Source organism: Schistocerca piceifrons, chromosome 10, assembly GCF_021461385.2.
Source record: "Schistocerca piceifrons isolate TAMUIC-IGC-003096 chromosome 10, iqSchPice1.1, whole genome shotgun sequence".
In the NCBI taxonomy this organism is placed as follows: Eukaryota; Metazoa; Arthropoda; class Insecta; order Orthoptera; family Acrididae; genus Schistocerca; species Schistocerca piceifrons.
Genome location: NC_060147.1, coordinates 128,442,453 through 128,467,052, shown reverse-complemented (window position 1 = coordinate 128,467,052; position 24,600 = coordinate 128,442,453). Strand labels below are relative to the sequence as shown.

Below are 24,600 nucleotides of genomic sequence, written 5' to 3'. Positions count from 1 at the left end.
TTGCATGGCTAACCGGGTGGGCCAAGATACAAGATTACTTCACAACATTTTTATAAAATAGAAATATGGCATTTCAGTCTCTGATCGCTATTTCTTATTGTCAATGACCGGTTTCAGGCTAGCTGCCCATCTTCAGATCTGTTAGATAAAGTTAAAAACATAATTAACATGAGAGATATAGTTTGGTTCGCTGTCATAACTAAAGTAATTTTTAATCTGTTAAAACCTTATATCACAGTTTGGAGGAACCTGATTGCCAACGGTAAAAAGTGCCTTCTATCTATAAGAATTGTGCATATGTACTAAGATGTTCTTTTTTCGCCGTACATATTAATGGCGAATATACTTCTTAATAATAAGACAATTTTTAAAGAAATAGCATATGAATAATCACCCTGGCATACAAAGGGAGTGTGTCGGAAAGAACTGCTAAATGCTCTCCAAAAAAACATCGCTGTGGCATTCCAGAATGAAGGGCAAATGGCGCATAGACTAAGACATAAACCAGAAACGACGAAACAAATGAAATACAACAGGCCGGCCGTGGCCGAGCGGTTCTAGCACTTCAGTCCGGCACCGGGTGACTGCTACGGTCGCAGGTTCGAATCCTGCCTCGGGCATGGATGTATGTGATGTCCTTAGGTTAGTTAGGTTTAAGTAGTTCGAAGTTCTAGGGGCTGATGACCTCAGATGTTAAATCCCATAGTGCTCAGAGATATTTGAACCATTTTTTTTTAAATACAACAATTCCGGAGAATACAAGATCAAATGTGCTGAATGTGACAGTTATTATATAGGGCAGACAGGGCGTAATTTTGAAATTCGATACAGGGAACATTGCAGTCATAGCAATCGGACAGCATTTGGAGCGCATGTAAAGGATAGCAATCATGAAGTGAGCAATATAAATGAACAAATAGAGGTGCTACATAAAGCTCCAAAAAGTTGGAACGCCCCTTTGGAAAATTTATGAATTACTATGCTGGAAAACCTCATACGTTATTTGCTTTTCAAACAGCTGAGCAGAACTGAACGTACTCAGACATTTCGCTCTTTATCTATTCTGATCGGCACTAAAGTGACACACAAAATTTTTAGCGCAACGCAATCTGACTTTCAATAATCCCTACAAAAGAATGGCCCTGACGAACAATAACCTATAACTTTCATGAATCACTTACCTCACAAAAATCTTCGTTACTCGAACTACTGCAATACAGCGAGCGCCAATACTGCCAGCTAAATAAAAGATTCTAACTACTGAAGGTATTAACTACTGATAGGCATAGTCAGCAAATGAAAGATATTGATAGAGGACAAACAATGTATTTACCTTAATAATGTTCCAAAGTCATCATACATACATATCAGTTCATGATATCCAATACTACAAATTTATTCTTTCTGATGGACACACGTCCAGATCATCCTCTCTCAAAACTCCGCCATCTCTCCCCCCACATCCACCACTGCTGGCGGCTCACCTCCTACTGCGCAACGCTACGCGCTGTTCACATCCAGCTGCCCAACACTACAATAGCCAACCAGCCACAGACTGCACACAGCACAGCCAGTGATTTTCATACAGAGCGCTACGTGACGTTACCAACATAAAAACCTGAACAGCCTACTTACAAAGTCTCTATCTCAACGTGCTCGAAGAGACTGAAATATACGCTCAACAAAGGAAAAACCCAGACCTACTACTTAATGAGCAAAGTGATTTTATGCACAGGAGTTATGGTTCAAATGGCTCTGAGAACTATGGGACTTAACATCTGTGGTCATCAGTCCCCTAGAACTTAGAACTACTTAAACCTAACTAACCTAAGGACATCACACACATCCATGCCCGAGGCAGGATTCGAACCTGCGACCGTAGCGGTCATGCGGTTCCAAACTGAAGCGCTTAGAACCGCACGGCCACACCGGCCGGCACACAGGAGTTATTATGAGATTTTTTAAAGACCTGTTTTGGGCTTGCTCTTGAATGCAACAGCACGCTCCAGTAAGAACCAGCTGCAGCGGAACGGCCCTCAGCGTACTGGCGGCGAGGTGAATTGGGCGCGGCGGAAGAAGAGACTTGGCGTGGCGCTGTATGCGTTCTGACGTTGGGAAATCCTCTCCACCACCAATCAGTACAAAGAAGAGGAAAGGCTCACTTTCTAAAGAATATCTATATGTTTCAATTACATTTTTTTCTTTATAAATTTTTAAATTAGTGAAAATTATTTCAGTTCATGGTCCACTCAAAAAAGATTATTCATATGTTATTTCTTTAAAAATTGTCTTATTATTAAGAAGTATATTCGCCATTAATATGTACGGTGCAAAAAGTAACATCTTATGCACAATTCTTGGAGATAGGCCGGCCGGGGTGGCCGAGCGGTTCTAGGCGCTACAGTCTGGAACCGCGCGACCGCTACGGTCGCATGTTCGAATCCTGCCTCCGGCATGGATGTGTGTGATGTCCTTAGGTTAGTTAGGTTTAATTAGTTCTAAGTTCTAGGGGACTGATGACCTTAGAAGTTAAGTCCCATAGTACTCAGAGCCATTTGAACCAACTTAGAGGGCATTTTTTACTGTTACCAATCAGGTTTCTCCAAACTGCAATTATGGTACGTTGGCATTTAATACATTCCAAAATTTCTTTTTGTAAACTAGTATAGTTCTGTCAGTAACTGTATCTCTCTTGTTAATTACATTTTTAACTTTATCTAATAGATCTGAAGATGGGCAGCTAGCCTGAAACCGGTCATTGAAAATAAAAGAATTGCGATCAAAGACTGAAATACCATATTTTTATTTAAAGAACGATCGCGGAAATCCCAATAAGACAATCGTGTCTAGTTTTGACAACATTTTTAGTTTGTGTCATGAACGGCAGCTGGCTCTAACTGTAGAAATATGTAAGGTAATGCAAATGAGTTGCAGAAACAAACACAGTGTTAGCAGTGAGCTGCCTGCCACAGACATGCCGGTCAAATGTATGGACGTAACGTTGCAAACCAATATGAAATGGAATCAGCATATAAGGACTGTAGTTGGGAAAGCGAATGGCTTATTGGGAATTTTAGGAAACTGCGGTTCATGTGTAAAGGAGGCCGCATGTAGGACACCAGTACCACCCATTGCTGAGTACTGTTCGATTGATTGGGATCCGCACAAGATCGGATTGAAGCATTTCAGAGGGGTGCTCCTAGATTCGTTACTGGTACGTCCGGAAAACAGGAAAGTATTACGGAGACGCTTCAGGGACTGAAATCAGAATCACTGAAGGGAAGGTGACGTTATTATTCGAGGAACTCTATTGAGCAAATTTAGAGAACCGGCATTACAAACTGAATGGAGAACGATTCTACTGCCGCTGATGTGTATTTCGCGTAAGAACCACAAAGATAAGGTTAGAGAGAATATGGCTGATCCGGAGGCATAAAGACAGTCGTTTTCCTTCGCTCTATATGTGGGTAGAACAGAAAAGGAAATTAGTAATGGTACAGGGTACCCTCCGCCACGCACCATACGGCGACTTGCGGAGTATGTATGTAGATGTAAATGTAGATATGTGTTCCATCTCTATCACAGAACCTCGAAGGCTTGCAACACCGCATCATAACAGCTGTTCTTCCCGTCACATCTAACATACTGCGTCTGGTATAGGTACCTTTTAGATGTGTGCCATTTGACTATTCTAGATTTAGTCTTTCACATATTGTGTCGTTTACTACGTTGTTCTTGCCTTTCATCTGAACCGCTATTTTCATATGTTTCATGGATTTCGTAATTACCCCATACTTTACTCTTATTAAGACCGTATGGAACGAAACTCTGCTACAGTGTCTCTACTACGACTTCTTGCCAGATTTACCACTGGTACATTCGGTCTATAGAGTAGTTTGACAAATTTGTTAAAAAGGCAAAGCAAATGAATTTCGTACCAGGATATATTTCAACAGAGCAAACTTCGTGGGTTTTACTTCGTTTCTACTCCACGATTAATATCCAACCAGCTTTTCATAAGATTGGAAAGTACTGTGAAGACTGATCACCAACTTTATATGTTCACCAATACACTCGTAAATTACGTTGGTGCGTAAGTTCGTACCGTTTTTGTTTTGGATATTGGTATTCCGGTAGCTATGGGTTTACTCATCGATTGTCATTTTTTATTTGTAGTTCACTGTTGCTGTTTGAGGTTACGTATCGTCATTTTGTCATTTGGAGATGGTGAGTGGAGGTGTGGACGCTAGAATGTAGAGTACCAAGTGGAGGAATCGTAAAATTTCCGACATATTCTTCTGTCTCAGTTTAGTTGAGGGGTCAGAGCAGCGGAGGCAGCCAGAATCACTTGTGCCATGTGTGGGGATAATGCCCTTGGACAGAACACGGCAGGGAAATGGCTTTCTCGTTTTCAAAAAGGATCGTTCTCACATTAGTCCACGTTGAGGAAGTCCTTTGGGGTTTGATGAAGATCGCTTGACGCACTAACCCAAAACGATCCACGTTACTGTGCTCGAGAATTGGCAAGTGTGTTGAAATGTGATCATTCCACCATCGTGCGACATTTGCATGCAATGGGAAAGGTTTAAAAGTCGGGTGTGTGGGTACCGCATGCTCTAAGCCAAAATCACAAATATCGGTGGGTGGTCATATGTGGATCTCTGCTCGCTCGTCATCAATTGGCTCGTAAACAACACCGGCCATTCCTATCACGTATCGTTACTGGTGACGAGAGGTAGTAGTTCTTTTATGCTAATGTGAGGAAAAGAAATGAATGGATGAGCCTAAACAAAGCAGGAGGTCCGCGTACAAAGGCCTGCGTGCAACCATAAAAGATAATGTTATGCATCTGTTGGAACAACGACGGTGTGGTGTACCACAGATTTCTTCCCTGAGTTGTAACCATCACTGCTGACATTTATTGTCAACAGCGGAGACGTCTTGCAAAAGTAATCCAAAAACAATGACCAGGAAGACTGCGTGAAGCGATGCTACTCCACGATAACCTCCGCCCGCATTCTGCTAGACTGACAAAAACACTTTTTGATTCGAATTTGATTGCAAAGTCAGTCATTCCGTACCCACCTTATTCACCTGATCTTGCACGCTCAGATTTTCCCCTTTACGGCTCTCTTGTCGAGCAACCGTCAAGGAACTTCCTTTCGGCTCGACGAGTTCTTCGCCTCGAAACCACGTTATTTCTAGAGTCGCGGATCGAAAATTTACCCCAGCGCTACAGACTGTTGTAAATAGCGAAGGAGAATATATTATTGATGACTAAAGGCTCTGTCAGCCAGCGTTGCAGACTGTTGTAAATACTGAAGGAGATTATATTATTGATGACTAAAGGCTCTGTTAGGTATATCAGTTGTTTTATTAAACTTACGGAAAAACGCTAAGAACTTATGCATTAACCCAATTGTTGTTGTTGTTGTGGTCTTCAGTCCTGAGACTGGTTTGATGCAGTTCTCCATGCTAATCTATCCTGTGCAAGATTCTTCATCTACCACTACCTACTGCAACATACATCCTTCTAAATCTGTTTAGTGTATTCATCTCTTGGTCTGCCTCTGTGATTTTTACCCTCCACACTGCCCTCCAATACTAAATTGGTGATCCCTTGATGCCTCAGAATATGCCCTACCAACCGATCCCTTCTTCTAGTCAAGTTGTGCCACAAATTTCTCTACTCCCCAATTCTATTCAGTACTTCTTCATTACTTATATGATGTACCCATATAATCTTCAGCATTCTTCTGTAACACCACATTTCGAAAGCTTCTATTCTCTTCTTGTCTAAACTACTTATCGTCCACGTTTCACTTCCATGCATGGCTACACTCCATACAAATACTTTCAGAAACGACTTCCCGGCACTTAAATCTATACTCGATGTTAAGAAATTTCTCTTCTTCAGGACCGCTTTCCTTTCCATTGCCAGTCTACATTTTATATCCTCTCTACTTCGACTATCATCAGTTATTTTGCTCCCCAAATAGCGAAACTCGTTTACTACTTTAAGCGTTTCATTTCCTAATCTATATACCGCGGCATCATCCGATTTAATTCGAATTCATTCCATTATCCTCGTTTTGCTTTTGTTGATGTTCATCTTATATCTTCCTTTCAAGACACTGTCCAATGCGTTCAACTGCTCTTCCAGGTCCTTTGCTGTCTCTGACAGAATTACAATGTCATCGGCGAACCTCAAAGTTTTTGTTTCTTCTCCGTGGATTTTAATTCCTACTCCGAATTTTTCTTTTGTTTCCTTTACTGCTTGCTCAATATACAGATTGAATAACATTGGGGATAGGCTACAACCCTGTCTCACTCCCTTCCCAGCCACTGATTTCCTTTCATGTCCCTCGATTCTTATAATTGCCACCTGGTTTCTGTACAATTTGTAAATAGCCTTTCGTTCCCTGTATTTCACCCCTGCCACCTTCAGAATTTGAAAGAGAGTATTCCAGTCAACACTGTCAAAAGCTTTCTCTAAGTCTACAAAAGCTTCGGTTGCGTTTCCTTAATCTTTCTTCTAAGATAAGTCGTAGGGTCAGTTTTGCCTCACGTGTTCCAACATTTCTACGGAATCCAAACTGATCTTCCCCGAGGTCGGCTTCTACCAGTTTTTCCAACCCAATAGTTGTCCACATGACTACATGGAAACCGAAATGTAAATCAGTCACAACTGTAATCAATCAACTCATACTGGGTGTAACACTTTGTGGTGATAGATCTGACACGTACGTAATTTTATATACCATTGTCGGAGAACAGCGGTCTGATTGTTGCAAAATTAATTAAAATCAGTCTTGGACGCAGCCGATGTTAACTTCTGACCAGTGTCGGCCTGTGTCTAGCACCAAATGAAACTGTATAGTTCCAGACACCACTCCAAGTTTGAAACGTCTATGACGTGTATATGCTAATTGAAGGAACGAATGAAAATTTGTACCAGTCCCAGGATTTGAAACCAGGTCTCCTGATCGCCAGGCACAAGCGCTACGCAAACCACTACGCCACGCTGACACAGCGGCTTTGCACAGCTGCACTGAGTACGCTACCACGCCTCCCTCCTCAACCCGAATTCCCATTCACGCCCCAGCCCACTTGGCTGTCATGTGTATATAGATCATAGATGTTTGAGACTCGGAAAAGTTTCTGTGACCGTATATTGTAATTTGATTAAAGCATCTATGTCTGAGTTTCAGGCAGGATTCCCCGTTTCATTCCATGCTGAGGTGTCACTCCAACACAGCTGAAGATTCTGTAATCACCCCCATCCTTCCTAATACCAGCTGTTTTCCACAATAAGCAAAGTCTTTTATGAAAAAATTTGAGTGGAGCGAAGATTACAATAAACTTTCTAGTCTACTTATCTTTTCGTGTAGAGTCTGATTCCTGATGCTGAAATTCTCATAATTTAGGTCCTCATGGTAGAATTGCTCTAAATAAATTTGAAGATTGTTGTTGCAGAATTTTTGCTGTTACGTTAATATATTTTGTTATCATACAGTCTTCGAATTTTCACATTAACAAAGGCGAAATTACGTTGTTCGCCCAAAATACAAAAAGTACATCCTGTCACACCAGAGACATGCTTAGTACTACTTCAGTCTACGGTAATAACCACATTCCAAAGGGTTTGCAATTTTTCTTGACAGATGAATTTCTATTAATTTCGATTGTTATTTAATAAAGTAATGCATAAACAAATATAGTAGACAGTACTAGACTGTGTAATTGAGAATAGAAATTTTAAGTGTGCCAAATAAATTGTAATTTCAAATATTTCTAAAAAAAATTTAATTGTACATTCAGAACAAGTACTTATACATTGTAACATAAAAAAATACTTTAATTTCATAAATTTTAGCTTGACATATAACATATTTACTATCAAAAACAGTCTTGATCACAACTGTGGTCATCTTCAGACCAATGAGTAAGAACTTCCTTCTGGTGGTAAATTCATAGCGATTTACCACGAGAACGATGTTCTTGCCCATTGGTCTGAAGATGACCACAGTTGTGGTCGAAACCGGTCACCAAAATAAATAATTTGTGATCAAAACTGTTTTTGATGGTAAATATTTGTAACAACATTGACCTATGTTCACTCCCACAATGTATTCAAAAGTAATTAATATAACATATTATCTATAAAATTGTACGAAAGTTTTCAGAAAAGCAGCTGACATAATACTGACCTGTCCAAAATTCGAAAAATAATACTGGTATCGACAATTACTGTTGAGGAATCGTAATGTTAGAGGAGGATGTCCCGCTACAAGCTTCTCCAATGTTGTTCGATTTTAGTGGGAATACCAAGTTGGCTGAGGCGTGAACGAGAATTCGGATTGAGGGAGAAGGCGTGGTACTCGGTGGAGTTGTTTAAAACCACTGTGACAGAGTGGCGTAGCAGGCAACGCATCTACCTAGTGAGCTAGAGTCCTGGGCTCAAATCCTGGCTTTGGTGCAAATTTTCATTTCCAGAATGAGATTTTTACTCTGCAGCGGAGTGTGCGCTGATATGTAACTTACTGGCAGATGAAAACTGCGTGCCGGACCGAGGCTCGAACTCGGGACCTTTGCCTTTCGCGGGTAAGTGCTCTACCAACTGAGCTACCCAAGCACGACTCACACTCCGTCCTGGCAACTTTACTTCTGCTAGTACATCTCCTACCTTCCAAACTTTACAGCAGCTCTCCTGACAAGGGAACCCCCCCATCGCACCCCCCTCAGATTTAGTTATAAGTTGGCACAGTGGATAGGCCTTGAAGAACTGAAAGATCAATCGAGAAAACAGGAAGAAGTTGTGTAGAAGTATGAAAAAATAAGCAAAATATACAAACTGAGTAGTCCATGTGAAGATAGGCAACATCAAGGACAGTGTGAGCTCAGGAGCGCCGTGGTCCCGGGCTTAGTGTGAGCAGCTGCGGAACGAGTGGTCCTTGGTTCAAGTCTTCCCTCGAGTGGAAAGTCTGCTTTCTTTATTTTCGCAAAGTTATGATCTGTCTGTTCGTTCAATGACGTCTGTGTTCAGTGTAATAAGTTTAGTGTCTGTGTTTTGCAACCGCACCGCAAAACTGTGCGATTAGTAGACGAAAGGACGTGCCTCTCCAGTGGGAACCGAAAACATTTGATCGCAAGGTCATAGGTCAACCGATTCCTCCACAGGAAAACACGTCTGATATATTCTATACGACACTGGTGACGGCGTGTGCGGGACATGACAGGAATATGTTGTCGACCCACCTAACTTGTACACTTGGCGAATGGGTAAAAAGATTCTTCTACCTTGCCAGATATAGGTTTTCTTGCGGATGTGATAATCACTCCCAAAAACGTGATGAAAACATAAGAGTTTGTCACATAAACTACAACAAATGAATGCAACAGTTTCACAGTCGTACAGTTTTCCCTGTGCTCTGTCAAAACATGTTTTTAACGTTTTCAAATTTTTCCGTGTGTAGACCGTCAAACGCTGCATATGTCGAAGCAAATCTGAACATGTCCTGAAATTTTGGAGAGCGAAGTTGATTATGTGTGAGTGACTGAACTTTGATAATTGTCTGAAAATAAAAAACTAAACTTTCCTCTGAAGGGAAGAGTTGAACCAAGGATCTCTCGTTTCGCAGCTGCTCACGCTAACCCCGGGACCACGGCGCTCCTGAGCTCGCATTGTGTTTGACGTTGCCTATCTTTCGCATGGACTACTCAGTTTGTATATTTCGCTTGTTTTTTTCATACTTCTACACGACTTCTTCCTGTTTTCTCGATTGATCTGTGTTCAGTTTTCCAAGGCCTATCCACTGTGCCAACTTATAACTAAATCTGAGGGGGGTGCGGTGGGGAGGTTTCCTTGTGAGAACCTTGCAGAACTAGCTTGGAAAGTAGAAGACGAGATACAGGCAGAAGTAAAGCTGTGAGTACCGGCCGTGAGTCGTGCTTGGGTAGCGCAGATGGTAGAGCACTTGCCCGCGAGAGGCAAAGGTCCCGAGTTCGAGTTTCGGTCCGGCACACAGTTTTAATCTGCTAGGGGGAGGTTTCAAATTTTCGTTTATTTGTTTATGTGCATATGTACACGAGTCACGCACGTTGGAAAAGGTCGCGTCTGGTTGCAGAGCAGGAGCTGTGGAGCGAACACAGCGACGCGTGTGCCGGGAAGTACCAGTCGCCTATCCGCATCATCAGCCACCGGGCGCAGAGGCTGCCCATCCCGGCGCTCGAGATGGTCGGCTTCCACAACCTGCTGCCTGGGCCCGTCGTCGCCACCAACACCGGACACTCGGGTGAGTCGTCTCACAGAAAATGGTTCGAATGGCTCTGAGCACTATGGGACTTAACATCGAATGTCATCACAAAATGGTTCAAATGGCTCTGAGCACTATGGGACTTAACATCTGAGGTCATCAGTCCCCTATAACTTAGAACTACTTAAACCTAACTAACCTAAGGACATCACACACATCCATGCCCGACGCAGGATTGGAACCTGCGACCGTAGCGGTCGCGCGGTTCCAGACTGAAGCGCCTAGAACCGCTCGGCCACTCCGGCCGGGTCGTAACGTCATCAATATGTGTTCTTTGAGCCATTTTCAACACACTGTCACCATTAGCAAGTCTGAAAACGTCTACACACTTACTCCGTGCACCATTCTCTGACATACACCAACACACCTCTGCGTATGTGGACTGCTGCCAGCGCCACCGTGCGACGACCGCACGGTCATACCCCGAGGTGATTTAAACCCGAAAACCGCCCACCATGTAGCAGCATTAGCCCCTAATTTAAGAGCATGAGTGTAGCTCTAACTACCAGTCCGAATTCAAAGTCTGTTAATTCCCGTCGTGCGGCCATAACCACGTCGGAAACCTTTTCGCGTGAATCACCTGAGCGCAAATGACAGCCCTGGCAATGCACTGCCCTTTCATACCTTGTGTATGCGATACTACCAAGTGCATATCGTTATCCCGCGACTTTTTGTCACCTCAATGTAGATATCCTATTACTATGCTACTGCAAATTAAATTTTAAGATATCCTGACATATTAACAGCCATCAACGTACTGCTTAGTCACACATTGGCTATGCAGCTTTTCTTTCAAAAATCGTGTACTGTCACCCGAGATTAGCCGAGTGGTCTAAGGCGCTGCAGTCATGGACAGTGCGGCTGGTCCTGGCGGAGGTTCGAGTCCTCCCTCGGGCATGGGTGTGTGTGTTTGTCCTTAGGATCATTTAGGGTAAGTAGTGTGTAAACTTTGGGACTGATGACCTTAGCAGTTAAGTCCAGTAAGATTTCACACACATTTGAACACACCGTGTACTGTCGCTGTCCCAGAGAACGCCAATTGTGCTCTGATTGTCGCGCTGTTAATTCTTGCTGTGCAGAAATTACGAAAACATTACAAATAAAATTTTTGGGACAAAAATAAAAAATGTAATACTCTTCATTTGGACTGCATCCATTGTTGTATGCCGCAAATGAGGTCTCACACGAGCCAGAGTGGCCAGCGTGGAAAGAAAAACATGGAAAACAGTAATTTCTCGCAGCATCGAGCACACCGTACAAACGCTGCGTTTCTTAAGCTGTTGCCGTGCCACTGCAATCTGAACCCAACATAATTTATCTGCATTCAAGATGACGAATTTGACGCGAGAAACGATAAGACGTTTAAGCTGCCGGACGTACTGCAAGTAATGCAGCAAGCTTTGTTACACGTCTGTGGAGGACGGTGACACGATGCAGAACAGCGCGTCATAATATAACGGGAGAAACTGTGGTCGTTGGGCGGCTGCGTGGATTCCGCTGTTGATAGACTCGTTATCAACGTAGCAAATGACAGGTTCGGTACTGAACTGCATCCCTCGTATTCCAATATTGAAGGGGTTCAGAGATTCCCAGACGACTGAGTGTAAGTAATACCTTCAGTGGCTTGAATATCCGGTGAAGTCCCTGCAACACGACACGTTTTCACTTCACGCACTACTCGTACAGAAAATATACACTGTGTTTAAGTTAGGAATTTTCATCACTCTTGTTTTTAATTACAATGCTATGTTAGCTAAGAACGACAAGGTGTTAGGTTCTCTGCTTGGTCCCCTAAGAAGTGTATTGCCGAGGTTTTGCGTAAATTACAGTACTGACCATTACAATTGCAACACCAAGATGACGTGCTACAGGCACGAAATTTAACCGACAGGAAGAAGATGCTGTGATATGCAAATGATTAGCTTTGCAGAGCATTCACACAAGGTTGGCGCCGGTGGCGACACCTACAACGTGCTGACATGAGGAAAGTATCCAACCGATTTCTCGTACACAAACAGCAGTTGACCGGCGTTGCCTGGTGAAACGTTGTTGTGATGCCTCGTGTAAGGAAGAGAAATGCTTACAATCACGTTTCCGACTTTGATAAAGGTCGGATTGTAGCCTATCGCGATTGCGGTTTATCGTATCGCGACATTGCTGCTCGCCTCGGTCGAGTTCCAATGACTGTTAGCAGATTATGGAATCGGTGGGTTCAGGACGGTAATCTGAACGGCCTCGTATCACCAACAGTCGAGATGACAGGCATCTTATCCGCATAGCTGTAACGGATCGTGCAGCCACGTCTCGATCCCTGACTCAACAGATGGGGACATTTGCAAGACAACCATCTGCACAAACAGTTCGACGACGTTTGCAGCAGCATGGACTATTAGCTCGGAGACCATGGCTGCGGTTACCCTTGACGCTGCATCACAGACAGGAGCGCCTGCAATAATGTACTCAATGACGAACCTGGGTGCAGGAATGGAAAAAAACGTCATTTTTTTCGGATGAATCCAGCTTCTGTTTACAGCATCATGATGGTCGCATCCGTGTTTGGGGACATCGCGGTGAACGCACATTGGAAGCGTGTATTCGTCGTCGCCATACTGGCGTATCATACGGCGTGCTGGTACGGGGTGCCATTGGTTACACGTCTCGGTCACCTCTTGTTCGCATTGACGGCACTTTGAACAGTGCACGTTACATTTCAGATGCGTTACGACCCGTGGCTCTACCCTTCATTCTATCCCTGCGAAACCCTACATTTCAGCAGGATAATGCACGACCGCATGTTACAGGTCCTGTACCGGCCTTTCTGGATACAGAAAATGTTTGACTGCTGCCCTGGCCAGCACATTCTCCAGATGTCTCACCAATTGAAAACGTCTGGTCAATGGTGGCCGAGCAACTGGTTCGTCACAATACGCCAGTCACTACTCTTGATGAACTGTGGTATCGTGTTGAAGCTGCATGGGCGGCTGTACCTGTACACGCCATCTAAGCTCTGTTTGACTCAATGCCCAGGCGTATCAAGGCCGTTATTACGGCCAGAGGTGGTATTTATGCACCCAAATTGTGTGAAAATGTAATCACATGTCAGTTCTAGTATAATATGTTTGTCCAATGAATACCCGTTTATCATCTGCATTTCTTCTTGGTGTAACAATTTTAATGGCCAGTAGTGTAGTATTTTAATTACAAACAAGAGAGATGAAAATTCCCAACTTAAACACGGGGTAACTTTTCTGAGCGACCTGTGTGTGATGCAAAAGCATACTTCAGGAATTTCACCGTAACGTTGAATACTGAACACACTGTAGGCATTAATTACAGGCAGTCGTCTGGTAATCTTTTAGCTTCTTCCTTATCCGAATCCGAGAAAAACATTTCAGTTCTGGAACTGTCATTTGCTACGTTGATAACGAGTCGATCAACAACAAAATCCACGAAGACACACAGACGCTGCAGTTTCTCCTCTTCTTTTATGACGAGCCGTTCTATAACCCGCCAGCGTTCGGCAACAGCCTGTGAAAAACCAGCGTGCGTTAGTCTGGCAGCTTAATAGTCTTGTCACTTCCGACGATAATACCCTTAACTTGGCTCCAGGTCACTTCTGTTGGGTTCATACTGTAATGGCAAATGTAAAATGCAGCGTTGGTACGGCGTACTCGATGCTGTGAAAAATGATTGTTTTTCATGTTTCTACGACACGTTTCTACATCTGCGGTATAAAACAGTGGACACAGTCGAAATAAAGAGTATTTAGTTTTTCATTTTTGCATTAGAAATTAAATTGTTATGTTTTTATAATTTAAGCAACCTTCATTAACTATGTTTCATGGAATATTGAAAATTAATAATTTATGAAATGAAAACACCAGTTTCGCTTGCAATATGTAATTAGAAACAAGAAGACGTACATTATTCATAAAAAATTATGATGAATGTTGAAAAATATATCGGCTCAACTACTTGTTTATAGTGTAAAACAATAAGATTGGCGCGTTTCGGAAGTCAAGCTTCCATCATCAGAATTATAAAAAGTAACAGAACCTGTTAAAACTCGCTTAGTGCATGTTCCATTTTAGCGAGTTTTAACAGGTTCTTTTACTTTTTATTATTCTGATGATGGAAGCTTGACTTCCGAAACGCGTCAATCTTAGTGTTTTACCCTATAAACAAGTGGTTGAGCCGATATATTTTTAAACATCGACATTCACAACCACGACCTCTCATCCAGTATGGATAAAATCAAAATTATGATGAATTTTACAGTAAGAGATGCAGATATTTGAAACTGAACGAAAAAGATGATGGTCAAGGCGAGACTTGAACCAGCGATCCGTGAACTGCACCAGATTATCTGTCTATTACTCTACTCATTCCGCTATACATCCGAAGTTTAGTTGTATCTCAACTGTATCAAATACTGTACCTCGGAAAACTTCAGAGCCCATTTTGTCTGTAATTTTTTCAAAAACATCAGGAACCACCTGTTTTTCGCACTTTTTAACTGTGTTACATCCGCGTGTTTCATTACGGGACAGTAAGCAGCCTCAGCGGTTTTCTTACTGCGTATTAACAGAGCGACAATCAGAGCACAACAGTAAAGAGGCTGTGACTGTACACGATTTTTGAAATAAAAGGTACACAGCTAAAGTGTGATTAAGAAAAACGTCGATGTCTGTCAATAGATTAGAATATCTTACAGATTCATTTAACGTAACATAGTAACAAGGTATCTAACACATAAATAGGACCTACTTCCAAGAGCGTAACAATAGCAGTGTACGTATGATACGGCTTCTGACCAATCATCGCATCTGTGTTTGTTTACATCAGGTTTATTCTTATGATGAACAGAGTATAATCAATAGATGTGCTCAGGTAGCCAAGGAACGATGAAACTTTTTTAACACAGCTCCTAAAGGCTTATTTATTGGTAGAACTCATGGACAACAGCTTCCCAAAGTTTCTATGATGAAACTGCATCCGAAGTTCCTGAAAAATAATTAAACGTGTGACATGACAGTGTTGGCACATTTACTTTTTGAACCAGCACTTCAACACTAGCCCCGTGAACAACGTGTAAGGTTCAGGCAAATCCAACACCTTCCATGAAAACCCTGACATGATAGCAAATCCGGCAATATGTCGCATAGCAGACTAACACAAGAACGCCTAAATGCATGTCATACCTTCCCACCGTGAAGCAGACGCAGCTCCGAGGGGAGAAACGAGAACAGAAGCCGAGAACAGAGCCGTGTAGGCTAGAAGGCCCTACGATAAGAGCGGGACAATGGGGCACCCACTTCACTGGCCGACCGCCGGGAGGACCACCCTCCAGCCCATGTTAAAAGATAGAGCCCTCCAGAAAAACAGTATAGATCTTACGGTAACACTAAAAGGGCCACACCAGCTGCAAGTTTTAGCGTGAGACTATATGCGTCTCTGTTACGTAACAAACATTAAAAACATTGCCCCACCATGAAAAGTGTAACGTTTCTCATTGGATGGACAGAATTTTTGTAGGTGGAGCTTAAGGTTCACATTGAGATGCTGATTGGTCAGTTGAAAACACAGCCAGATACCTTTTTCTTAAACCAACTTCAGTAAACAGTAGTAAGGATAAGTTCGAGAGAGTTGCTACCGAGACGACGAGGTGTGTGGAGCTGTGCTGTCCGCCACCCCCTGACGAACACCGACGAGGTAATGAACGCACGCGATGCCGCATAAGAGCGCGTAAGGCTTCACTCAGAGCTGCAGAAGTCTCATCTGTTACATCCCCTTTTTACGTAATACTAGTGTCGATCGTCAATTAAACTTCGTGGTGTTCACATTTGCTACTTGAAGTTAAAATCTGAAACGCGATGATTTTTCTGTTATATAATTATTGAAAAACCACATCAGCCACTGTAATTTACAACAAGTTAAATAAGTAATTAAAGATAATTGAGGCTCACTGTAGACCATTTTTGATAGTCTTCTTTTATGAGACTTAATTTAAACCTAGATTATAGATGTGATATGGCATAGGTCATCCTTTGATCCATTATAGAACTTGGAAACCCATTCAGGGAATCTTCGTTCACATTTTTGTTGAACGCACTTGGTTTTTATCATCCTGTATTAAAATATTTCCTTTTATCAATAGTATAATTTATAAACAATGTTTTTTGAGTAGAATAAAAATTCCAATGGTAAACTTAACTGTTTTTTCGACGTTATTTCACCAGGTAACTAAAAATAGGAAAGCCTTGAACCCCTTCCACTAAATTTAGTTAGTATTAAGATTCTTTTACAGGGAGTGCAGTGGAGCTGACGCTGAAATCATTAAGTATTTGGTTATATCATCGCTAGTCTTACTGAACTCCTCTGAACTCTATATGTCATGTGTGGTCTGGTGTCTCCTTACCAGCAACAGGTCCCAGGTTCAAACTAGTCAATTCCCTAAAAAAACACGCTCAGAGCGTCGTTGCGCGAAAGTGGTAGGGAGACACGATATAGAACAAACAGACACCACGCAGAATGTTAGAAACGATTCCGTGCTTTACCTTCAAGTAAAAGTGCACAGCATACGTCTAGCAGGCTGTGACATGTACTCTTTGGTTTTATAGATCATCTGTGACTGTGTTCCGTATCTTGGAATAAATAACAAAGAACTTGCTTCGTTTACAGAGAAGCAATTCTTGTTTTACGCAAGTGTTCGATACTTTCACCATTCAATAATGCCTAAACCTATGCACTGTGAGTGACATGAAAAGAGCAGTATGGACTACATATTTCCACATGGTGTCAACAATGAATATCCCATTCATCTGTGCCACCTTAGCTCGTGTAAACATGTACAGGCTCATAGACATAACCACTACATTCACAAGGAGAGGCTTCTAAACTGTATCCAGCACGTTTTCAAGCCCACTTATAGGTTTATAGCCGATCCTGAACTTCTAAAAAAGTATGTTCATGGCAAAACCCAGAATCGAAAGGAGTCTCTTAATTCAATCATTTGGGAACGATGCCCTAAAACCACATTTTCATCTGCTACAGTTTAATTCCTACTTATGATGCAGTTCTTGTATTTAATGGCGGGAACGTAGGGAGGGTGGAGGTATTAGAGAGAACAGGCTCTAAGGTAGGAAATTTTCCTCAAGAAATCGTGAGGAAAATAGATTTAAAGCGCCTGTCTGAAGCTGAAAAGTCAGTTGAAGACCTGGTAACGTTAGGTTGAACTTGAAATAGCTTTTCCTGAAAATTGCGTTTTCTCTCAGAATCTATGAAGGCTAGAATTATGCCATTTTGTACACTTATATCTGCACTGAAGCGCCAGAGAAACTGGTACAGGCATGCGTATTCAAATACAGAGGTATGTAAAGAGACAGAATTCGACGCTGCGGTCGGCAACACCTATACAACTACTCTCTGGCGCAGTTGTTAGATCGGTTACTGCTGCTACAACGGCAGGTTATCAAGGTGAGGTTGAACGTGGTGTTATAGTCGGCGCACGAGAGATGGGACACAGCATTTCCGAGGTAGCGGTGAAGTGTGGATTTTCCCGTACGACCATTTCACGAGTGTACCGTGAATATCAGGAATCCGGTAAAACATCAAATCTCCCACATCGCAGCGGCCAGAAAATGATCCTGCAAGACGGAACCAACGAAGAGTAGGGAGAATCGTTGGACGTGGCAGAACTGCAACCCTTCCGCAGATTGCTGCAGATTTCAATGCTGGGTCATCAACAAGTGTCAGCGTACGAAACATTCAACGAAATATCGTCGATATGGGCTTTCGAAGACCCTTGATGACTGCTCGACACAATGCTTTACGTCTCGCCTGGGCCCGTCAACACCGACATTAGACTGTCGATGACTGGAAACATCTTGCCTGGTCGGACGAATCTGTTTTAAGTTGTACCGATCGGATGGACGTGTACGGCTATGGAGACAATCTCATGAATCCATGGCCTCTGCTTGTCATTAGGGGACTGTTCAAGCTGGTGGAGGCTCTGTAGTGGTGTGGGGCGTGTGTAGTTGTAGTGATATGGGACCTCTAATACGTCTAGATACGGCTCTGACAGGTGAGACCACGTAAGTATTGCCTCACATGTTCCAACATTTCTACGGAATCCAAACTGATCTTCCCCGAGACCGGCTTCTACCAGTTTTTCCATTCGTCTGTAAAGAATTCGTGTTAGTACTTTGCAGCCGTGACTTACTAAACTGATAGTTCTGTAATTTTCACATCTGTCAACACCTGCTTTCTTTGGTATTGGAATTATTATATTCTTCTTGAATTCTGAGGGTATTTCACCGGTCTCATACATCTTGCACACCAGGTGGTAGAGTTTTGTCAGGGCTGGCTCTCCCAAGGCTATCAGTAGTTCTAATGGTATGTTGTCTGCTCCCGGGGCCTTGTTTCGACTTAGGTCTTTCAGTGCGTAGTTATTCTATATGTTATACATGATCTGGCGGACAGTGTGGGCAAAAATCTGTGGCTGTTTGCAGATGAAGCTGTGGTATACGCTAAGGTGTCGAAGTTGAGTGCCTATAGGAAGATACAACATGACGTAGACAAAAGTTTTAGTTGTTGTGGTAAACGAATGGCAGCTAGTTCTAAACGTAGAAAAATGTAAATTATTGCGGATAAGTAGGGAAAATAAATCCGTAATGTGCGGGTACAATATTAGCAGTGTCCTGCTTGACACAGTCACGTGGTCGTAACGTTGCAATCCGATACGAAATGGAATTAGCATGCGAGGATTGTGGTAGGGAAAGCGAATGGTCGGCTTCGGTTTATTGGGAGAATTTTAGGAAAGAGTGGTTCACCTGTAAAGGAGACCGCATATAGGACGCTGGTGTGACCTATTCTTGAGTACTGTTCGAGAGTTTGGGACCGCCACCAAATCGGATTAAAGGAAGATATCGAAGCAGTTCATAGATGGGGGGCTAGATTTGTTACTGATAGGGTCAGACAATACACATGTGTTACGGAGATTATTTGGGAACTCAAATGGGAATCCCTGGAGGGGGAGGGGGGCACGCTCTTTTCACTGTACACTATTGAGAAAATTTAGAGAACTGTCATTTGAAACTGACTGCAGAACGCTCCTATTGCCACCAACATACATTTCGCGTAAGGACTACAAATATGAGATACGAGAAATTAGGGCTCATACAGACGCGTATACATAGTCGTTTTTCCCTCGTTCTATCTGCGAGTAGAACAGGAAAGGAAATGGCTTAAAATGACACAGGGTACTCTTCGCCATTCACAGTACGATGGCTTGAGGGGTATTCACGTAGATGTAGATATCTGGCGAATGTAGCACCAGCAGGTGCCAGAGAGTTTGCTGCAGGCACAATGTCCCATCGTTATGTTGCAGGCGCCTCACAAGTGCGGCAACCCGCTGCACACTCCTGTATGGTTAGTAGCTGGGCCGTAGGAGGCACCTAGATTGCAATCACGACAGCCCAGATTTTGTAGTTGTCGTGGTCATATCTGAAACTGTCGGTAACATTGACTGGGTCTGGCTCCAGCCAGCCGTATGCTTTCAGGCGAAGTTGCTACCACCAAAACTGGACACTCAAGCTGATTGGGCCCCATACTACCAAATCAGCCCAGTAGCTATGGTAAATCTGGCTGTTGTAACTGCCAATAATCAAATGATTCTCCAACATCTATGATGTATATATGCAGAGACGAGTGGAAATTTGTACTAAGGCAGAGGTTCGAACTCGTGTCTGCTGCTCACTAGGCAGATGCACTAACCACTACGCCACCCTGGCACAGTGCTTTGCACAGCTGTACGGACTACGCTAGCATGTCTTCTTATTCAATCCAAATTCCGTTTCACTCTTCAGCCTGCTTGGTATTCCCCCTAAACTTGAACACCATTGCAGAGGCTCTCCAACTATGCTGGAGCAGCATCTCGTCATCGAACGAAACGGTGGATTCTGCCTGAAACCCAGGCATCGGTACTTTAATAAAATGAAACCATATGGTTCCAGTGATCTGTGTCACGGTAGCGTAGAGGTCAGCGCATCTGCCTACGGTGGTCCATTGATAGTGACCGGGCCAAATATCTCACGAAATAAGCATCAAACGAAAAAAACTACGAAGAACGAAACTCGTCTAGCTTGAAGGGGGAAACTAGATGGCGCTATGGTTGTCCCGCTAGATGGCGCTGACTTAGGTCAAACGTATATCAGCTGCGGGTTTTTAAATAGTAACCCCCATTTTTATTACATATTCGTGTAGTACGTAAAGAAGTAGGAATGTTTTAGTTGGACCACTCTTTTCGCTTTGTGATAGATGGCGCTGTAATAGTGGAACATCAGCGACCTCGGCGGGTTAATGTATGGTGCGTCATTATGGGAGGAAGGATAATTGGTCCCATTTTATCGATGTCAATCTAAATGGTGCAATGCATGCTGACTTCCTACGTAATGTGTAACGACTCCACATATCCCCGTGTGGACTAAACGACACCGACACCTAGGACTGTAGTGGGCGTTGGATCATCGAGATAGAACTGTGTATCAAAGGAAACGTCTTCACATGGTACAAAGAATCGCGTTTCTTGTTATACCAGGGAGATGGTCACATCCACATATGGCTTCATACAGGCAAACGGCTGCTCAAAACTATGCCAACTACGGAGGTTGGTGGAGACAGTGCACTGAGATGACAAGTCATGCGATACCCCCCACTATTGTGTTGGACTTCTTTTTGCCAGGTGTAGTGCAGCAACTCGACGTGGCATGGACTCAACATATCGTTGGGAGAATAGAATATTGCAGAATACTGAGCCACGCTGCCTCTGTAGCTGTCCATAATTAAGAAAGTGTTGTCACTGCAGGATTTTGTGCCCGAACTGATCTGTCGATTATGTCCCATAAGAGTTCGAAGGACAGCCAAATCATTCGCTCGAGCCGTCCAGAATGTTGTTCAAACCAATTTAAAACCGTTGTGGCCCAGTGCATGGCGCGTTGTCATCATCATCATCATCATCATTTAAGACTGATTATGCCTTTCATCGTTCAGTCTGGAGCATAGTCCCCCTTATAAAATTCCTCCAAGATCCCCTATTCAGTCCTAACATTGGTGCCACTTCTGATGTTAAGCCTATTACTTCAAAATCATTCTTAACCGAGTCCAGGTACCTTCTCCTTGGTCTGCCCCGACTCCTCCTACCCTCTACTGCTGATCCCATGAGTCTCTTGGGTAACCTTGCTTCTCCCAAGCGTGTAACATGACCCCACCATCTAAGCCTGTTCGCCCTGACTGCTACATCTATAGAGTTCATTCCCAGTTTTTCTTTGATTTCCTCATTGTGGACACCCTCCTGCCATTGTTCCCATCTACTAGTACCTCCCATATCCGTAACCTCAACCTTATTGATAAGGTAACCTGAATCCACCCAGCTTTCGCTCCCATACAACAAAGTTGGTCGAAAGATTGATCGGTGCACAGATAACTTAGTCTTGGTACTGACTTCCTTCTTGCAGAAGAGAGTAGATCGTAGCTGAGCGCTCACTGCATTAACTTTGCTACAGCTCGCTTCCGGTTCTTTCACTATGTTGCCATCCTGTGAGAATATGCATCCTAAGTACTTGAAACCGTCCACCTGTTCTAACTTTGTTCCTCCTATTTGGCACTCAATCCGTTTATATTTCTTTCCCACTGACATTACTTTCGTTTTGGAGATGCTAATCTTCATACCATAGTCCTTACATTTCTGATCTAGCTCTGAAATATTACTTTGCAAAGTTTCAATCGAATCTGCCATCACAACTAAGTCATCCGCATTTGCGAGAGTGCTTATTTTGTGTTCACATATCTTAATCTCACCCAGCCAGTCTATTGTTTTCAACATATGATCCGTAAATAATATGAACAACAGTGGAGACAGGTTGCAGCCTTGTCTTACCCCTGAAACTACTCTGAACTATGAACTCAATTCACCGTCAACTTTTACTGCTGCCTTACTATGTATGTAAAGACCTTTAATTGCTTGCAAAAGTGTGCCTCCTATTCCATAATCTCGTAGAACAGACAATAACTTCCTCCTAGGAACCCGGTCATATGCCTTTTCTAGACCTATAAAGCATAGATACAATTCCCTGTTCCGCTCGTAACACTTCTCCATTACTTGCCGTAAGCTAAAGATCTGGTCCTGACAACCTCTAAGAGGCCTAAACCCACACTGATTTTCATCCAATTTGTCCTCAACTAATACTCGCACTTTCCTTTCAGCAATACCTGAGAACATTTTACCCACAACGCTGATTAAAGAGATACCTCTGTAGCTGTTACAATCTTTTCTGTTTCCATGTTTAAAGACTGGTGTGATTACTGCTTTCGTCCAGTCTGATGGAACCTGTCCCGACTCCCACGCCATTACAATTATCCTGTGTTGCCATTTAAGACCTGACATTCCACTGTATTTGATGAGTTCCGACTTAATTTCATCCACCTCAGCCGCTTTATTGCACTGCAATGTATTCACCATTTTCTCCACTTCCTCAAATGTGATCCTATTTCCATCATCTTTCCTATCCCATTGTACATCGAAATATGTAACATTACTGATCGTATTTTCACCTACATTAAGCAACTCTTCACAATATTCCCTCCATCTGCCCAAAGCATTAACAAGATTCAGCAGCAGCTTTCCTGACCTGTCCAATATACTTGTCATTTCCTTCTTACCTCCCTTTCGAAGACTGCTAATCACACTCCAGAATGGTTTTCCAGCAGCTTGACCCAAAGTCTCCAACATGTTTCTAAAGTCTTTCCAAGATTTCTCCTTGGATGCTGCAATTATGTAACGTCCCTTTAGAAAAATTTATGAATTACTGTGCTGATAAACCTCTTACATTATTTGATTTTCAAACAGCTGAGCAAAACTGAACATACTCAGACATTCACTAAAGTGACACACAATATTTTTAGCGCAACGCAGTCTGACTTTCAATAATCCCTACGAGAGAATAGCCCTGACTAACATTAACCTATACCTTTTATGAATTCTTACCTCACAAAAATCTTCGTTACTCGAACTACTGCAATACAACGAGCGCCAATACTGCCAGCTAAATAAAAGATTCTAACTACTGAAGGCACTAACAACTGATAGGCATAGTTAGCAAATGAAAGATTTTGATAGCGAACAAACAATGTATTTACCTTAATAGTGTTCAAAAGTCATAATATATATAGCAGTTCATGGCATCCAGTCTTACAAATTTACTGTCTCTGATGGACACACGTCCAGATCATCCGCTTTCAAAACTCCGCCATTTCTCTCCCCACATCCACCACTGCTGGCGGCTCACCTCCAACTGCGCAACGCTATGCGCTGTTATCTGTTAACATCCAGCTGCCCAACACTACAATAGCGACTGTTCCAACAATGCTACCCAGCCACAGACTGCACACAGCACAGTCAGTGATTTTCATATAGAGCGTGACGTGGCGTTACCAATAAAAAAACCTAAACAGCCTACTTACAATCTGTTTGGCTTTGTTTCTTTCTTCAACATAACTTTCTCTGTCTACCTGAGTTCTAGTATGTAGCCATTTTTGATACGCCTTCTTTTTCCTTTTACAGGCTGCCTTGACTGTGTCATTGCACCGAGCTGTTTGCTTCGTCCTACCTTTACACACTACTGTTCCAAGACATTCTTTAGCCACTTCTAGTACTGTGTCCCTGTACCTTGTTCATTCCTTTTCCAGTGACTGTCATTCAGAAAAATTCCGTCGTTGTTTGGGAACATTGTGAGGTAACGCGCGAGTTGCGGCGCCCTGGAGATATTTTAAATTCAGAGTTGGCAGCCACCGCTCGGGCCACTCGGTAAGCCGCGGCTCGTTAGCAACTGCGTGATTCCGCACAACGGACGGACCCCGTGGTCCAGCCGACCGCGTGGCTGGGAATTCCATGGTGACGCTGTGTCGATGAAGGAGGCATGCCGGGAGTGCCAAAGATGGCGGACTTCGTGAAACCTTAATGGCAGACATTTCACAGTTCATATAGAAATCAATAGTACCCAGATGGATCATGATACCTCGAAAAGAAACATGTAGAACACCATTATTTCCACGACGATTCTGATGGTGTAATCAGATTTTCAATAATTTAGTTAGTTTAAAGTTTAGTATTTGACGATAAATTATACAAGTAACACCCAGCAACGAATTTCCAAAATCTAAACAGTTCATCCTAAATTGTGGGGGATTACCAAGCCGGCTTTTGGAGGAACAGATCAACTATAGACCA

At 42.9% G+C, this 24,600-nt stretch overlaps 1 protein-coding gene across 1 annotated transcript in view; it reads left to right on the top strand.

The window, feature by feature from the left end:
- The window catches only part of LOC124718758 (carbonic anhydrase-like), an 88,097-nt gene that overhangs the window by 25,898 nt on the left and 37,599 nt on the right, over positions 1–24,600 (top strand). The window contains exon 3 of the mRNA XM_047244372.1: positions 10,128–10,295. Coding sequence (XP_047100328.1) covers positions 10,128–10,295 — 168 coding nt within the window. The remainder of the gene's footprint in view (positions 1–10,127; positions 10,296–24,600) is intronic.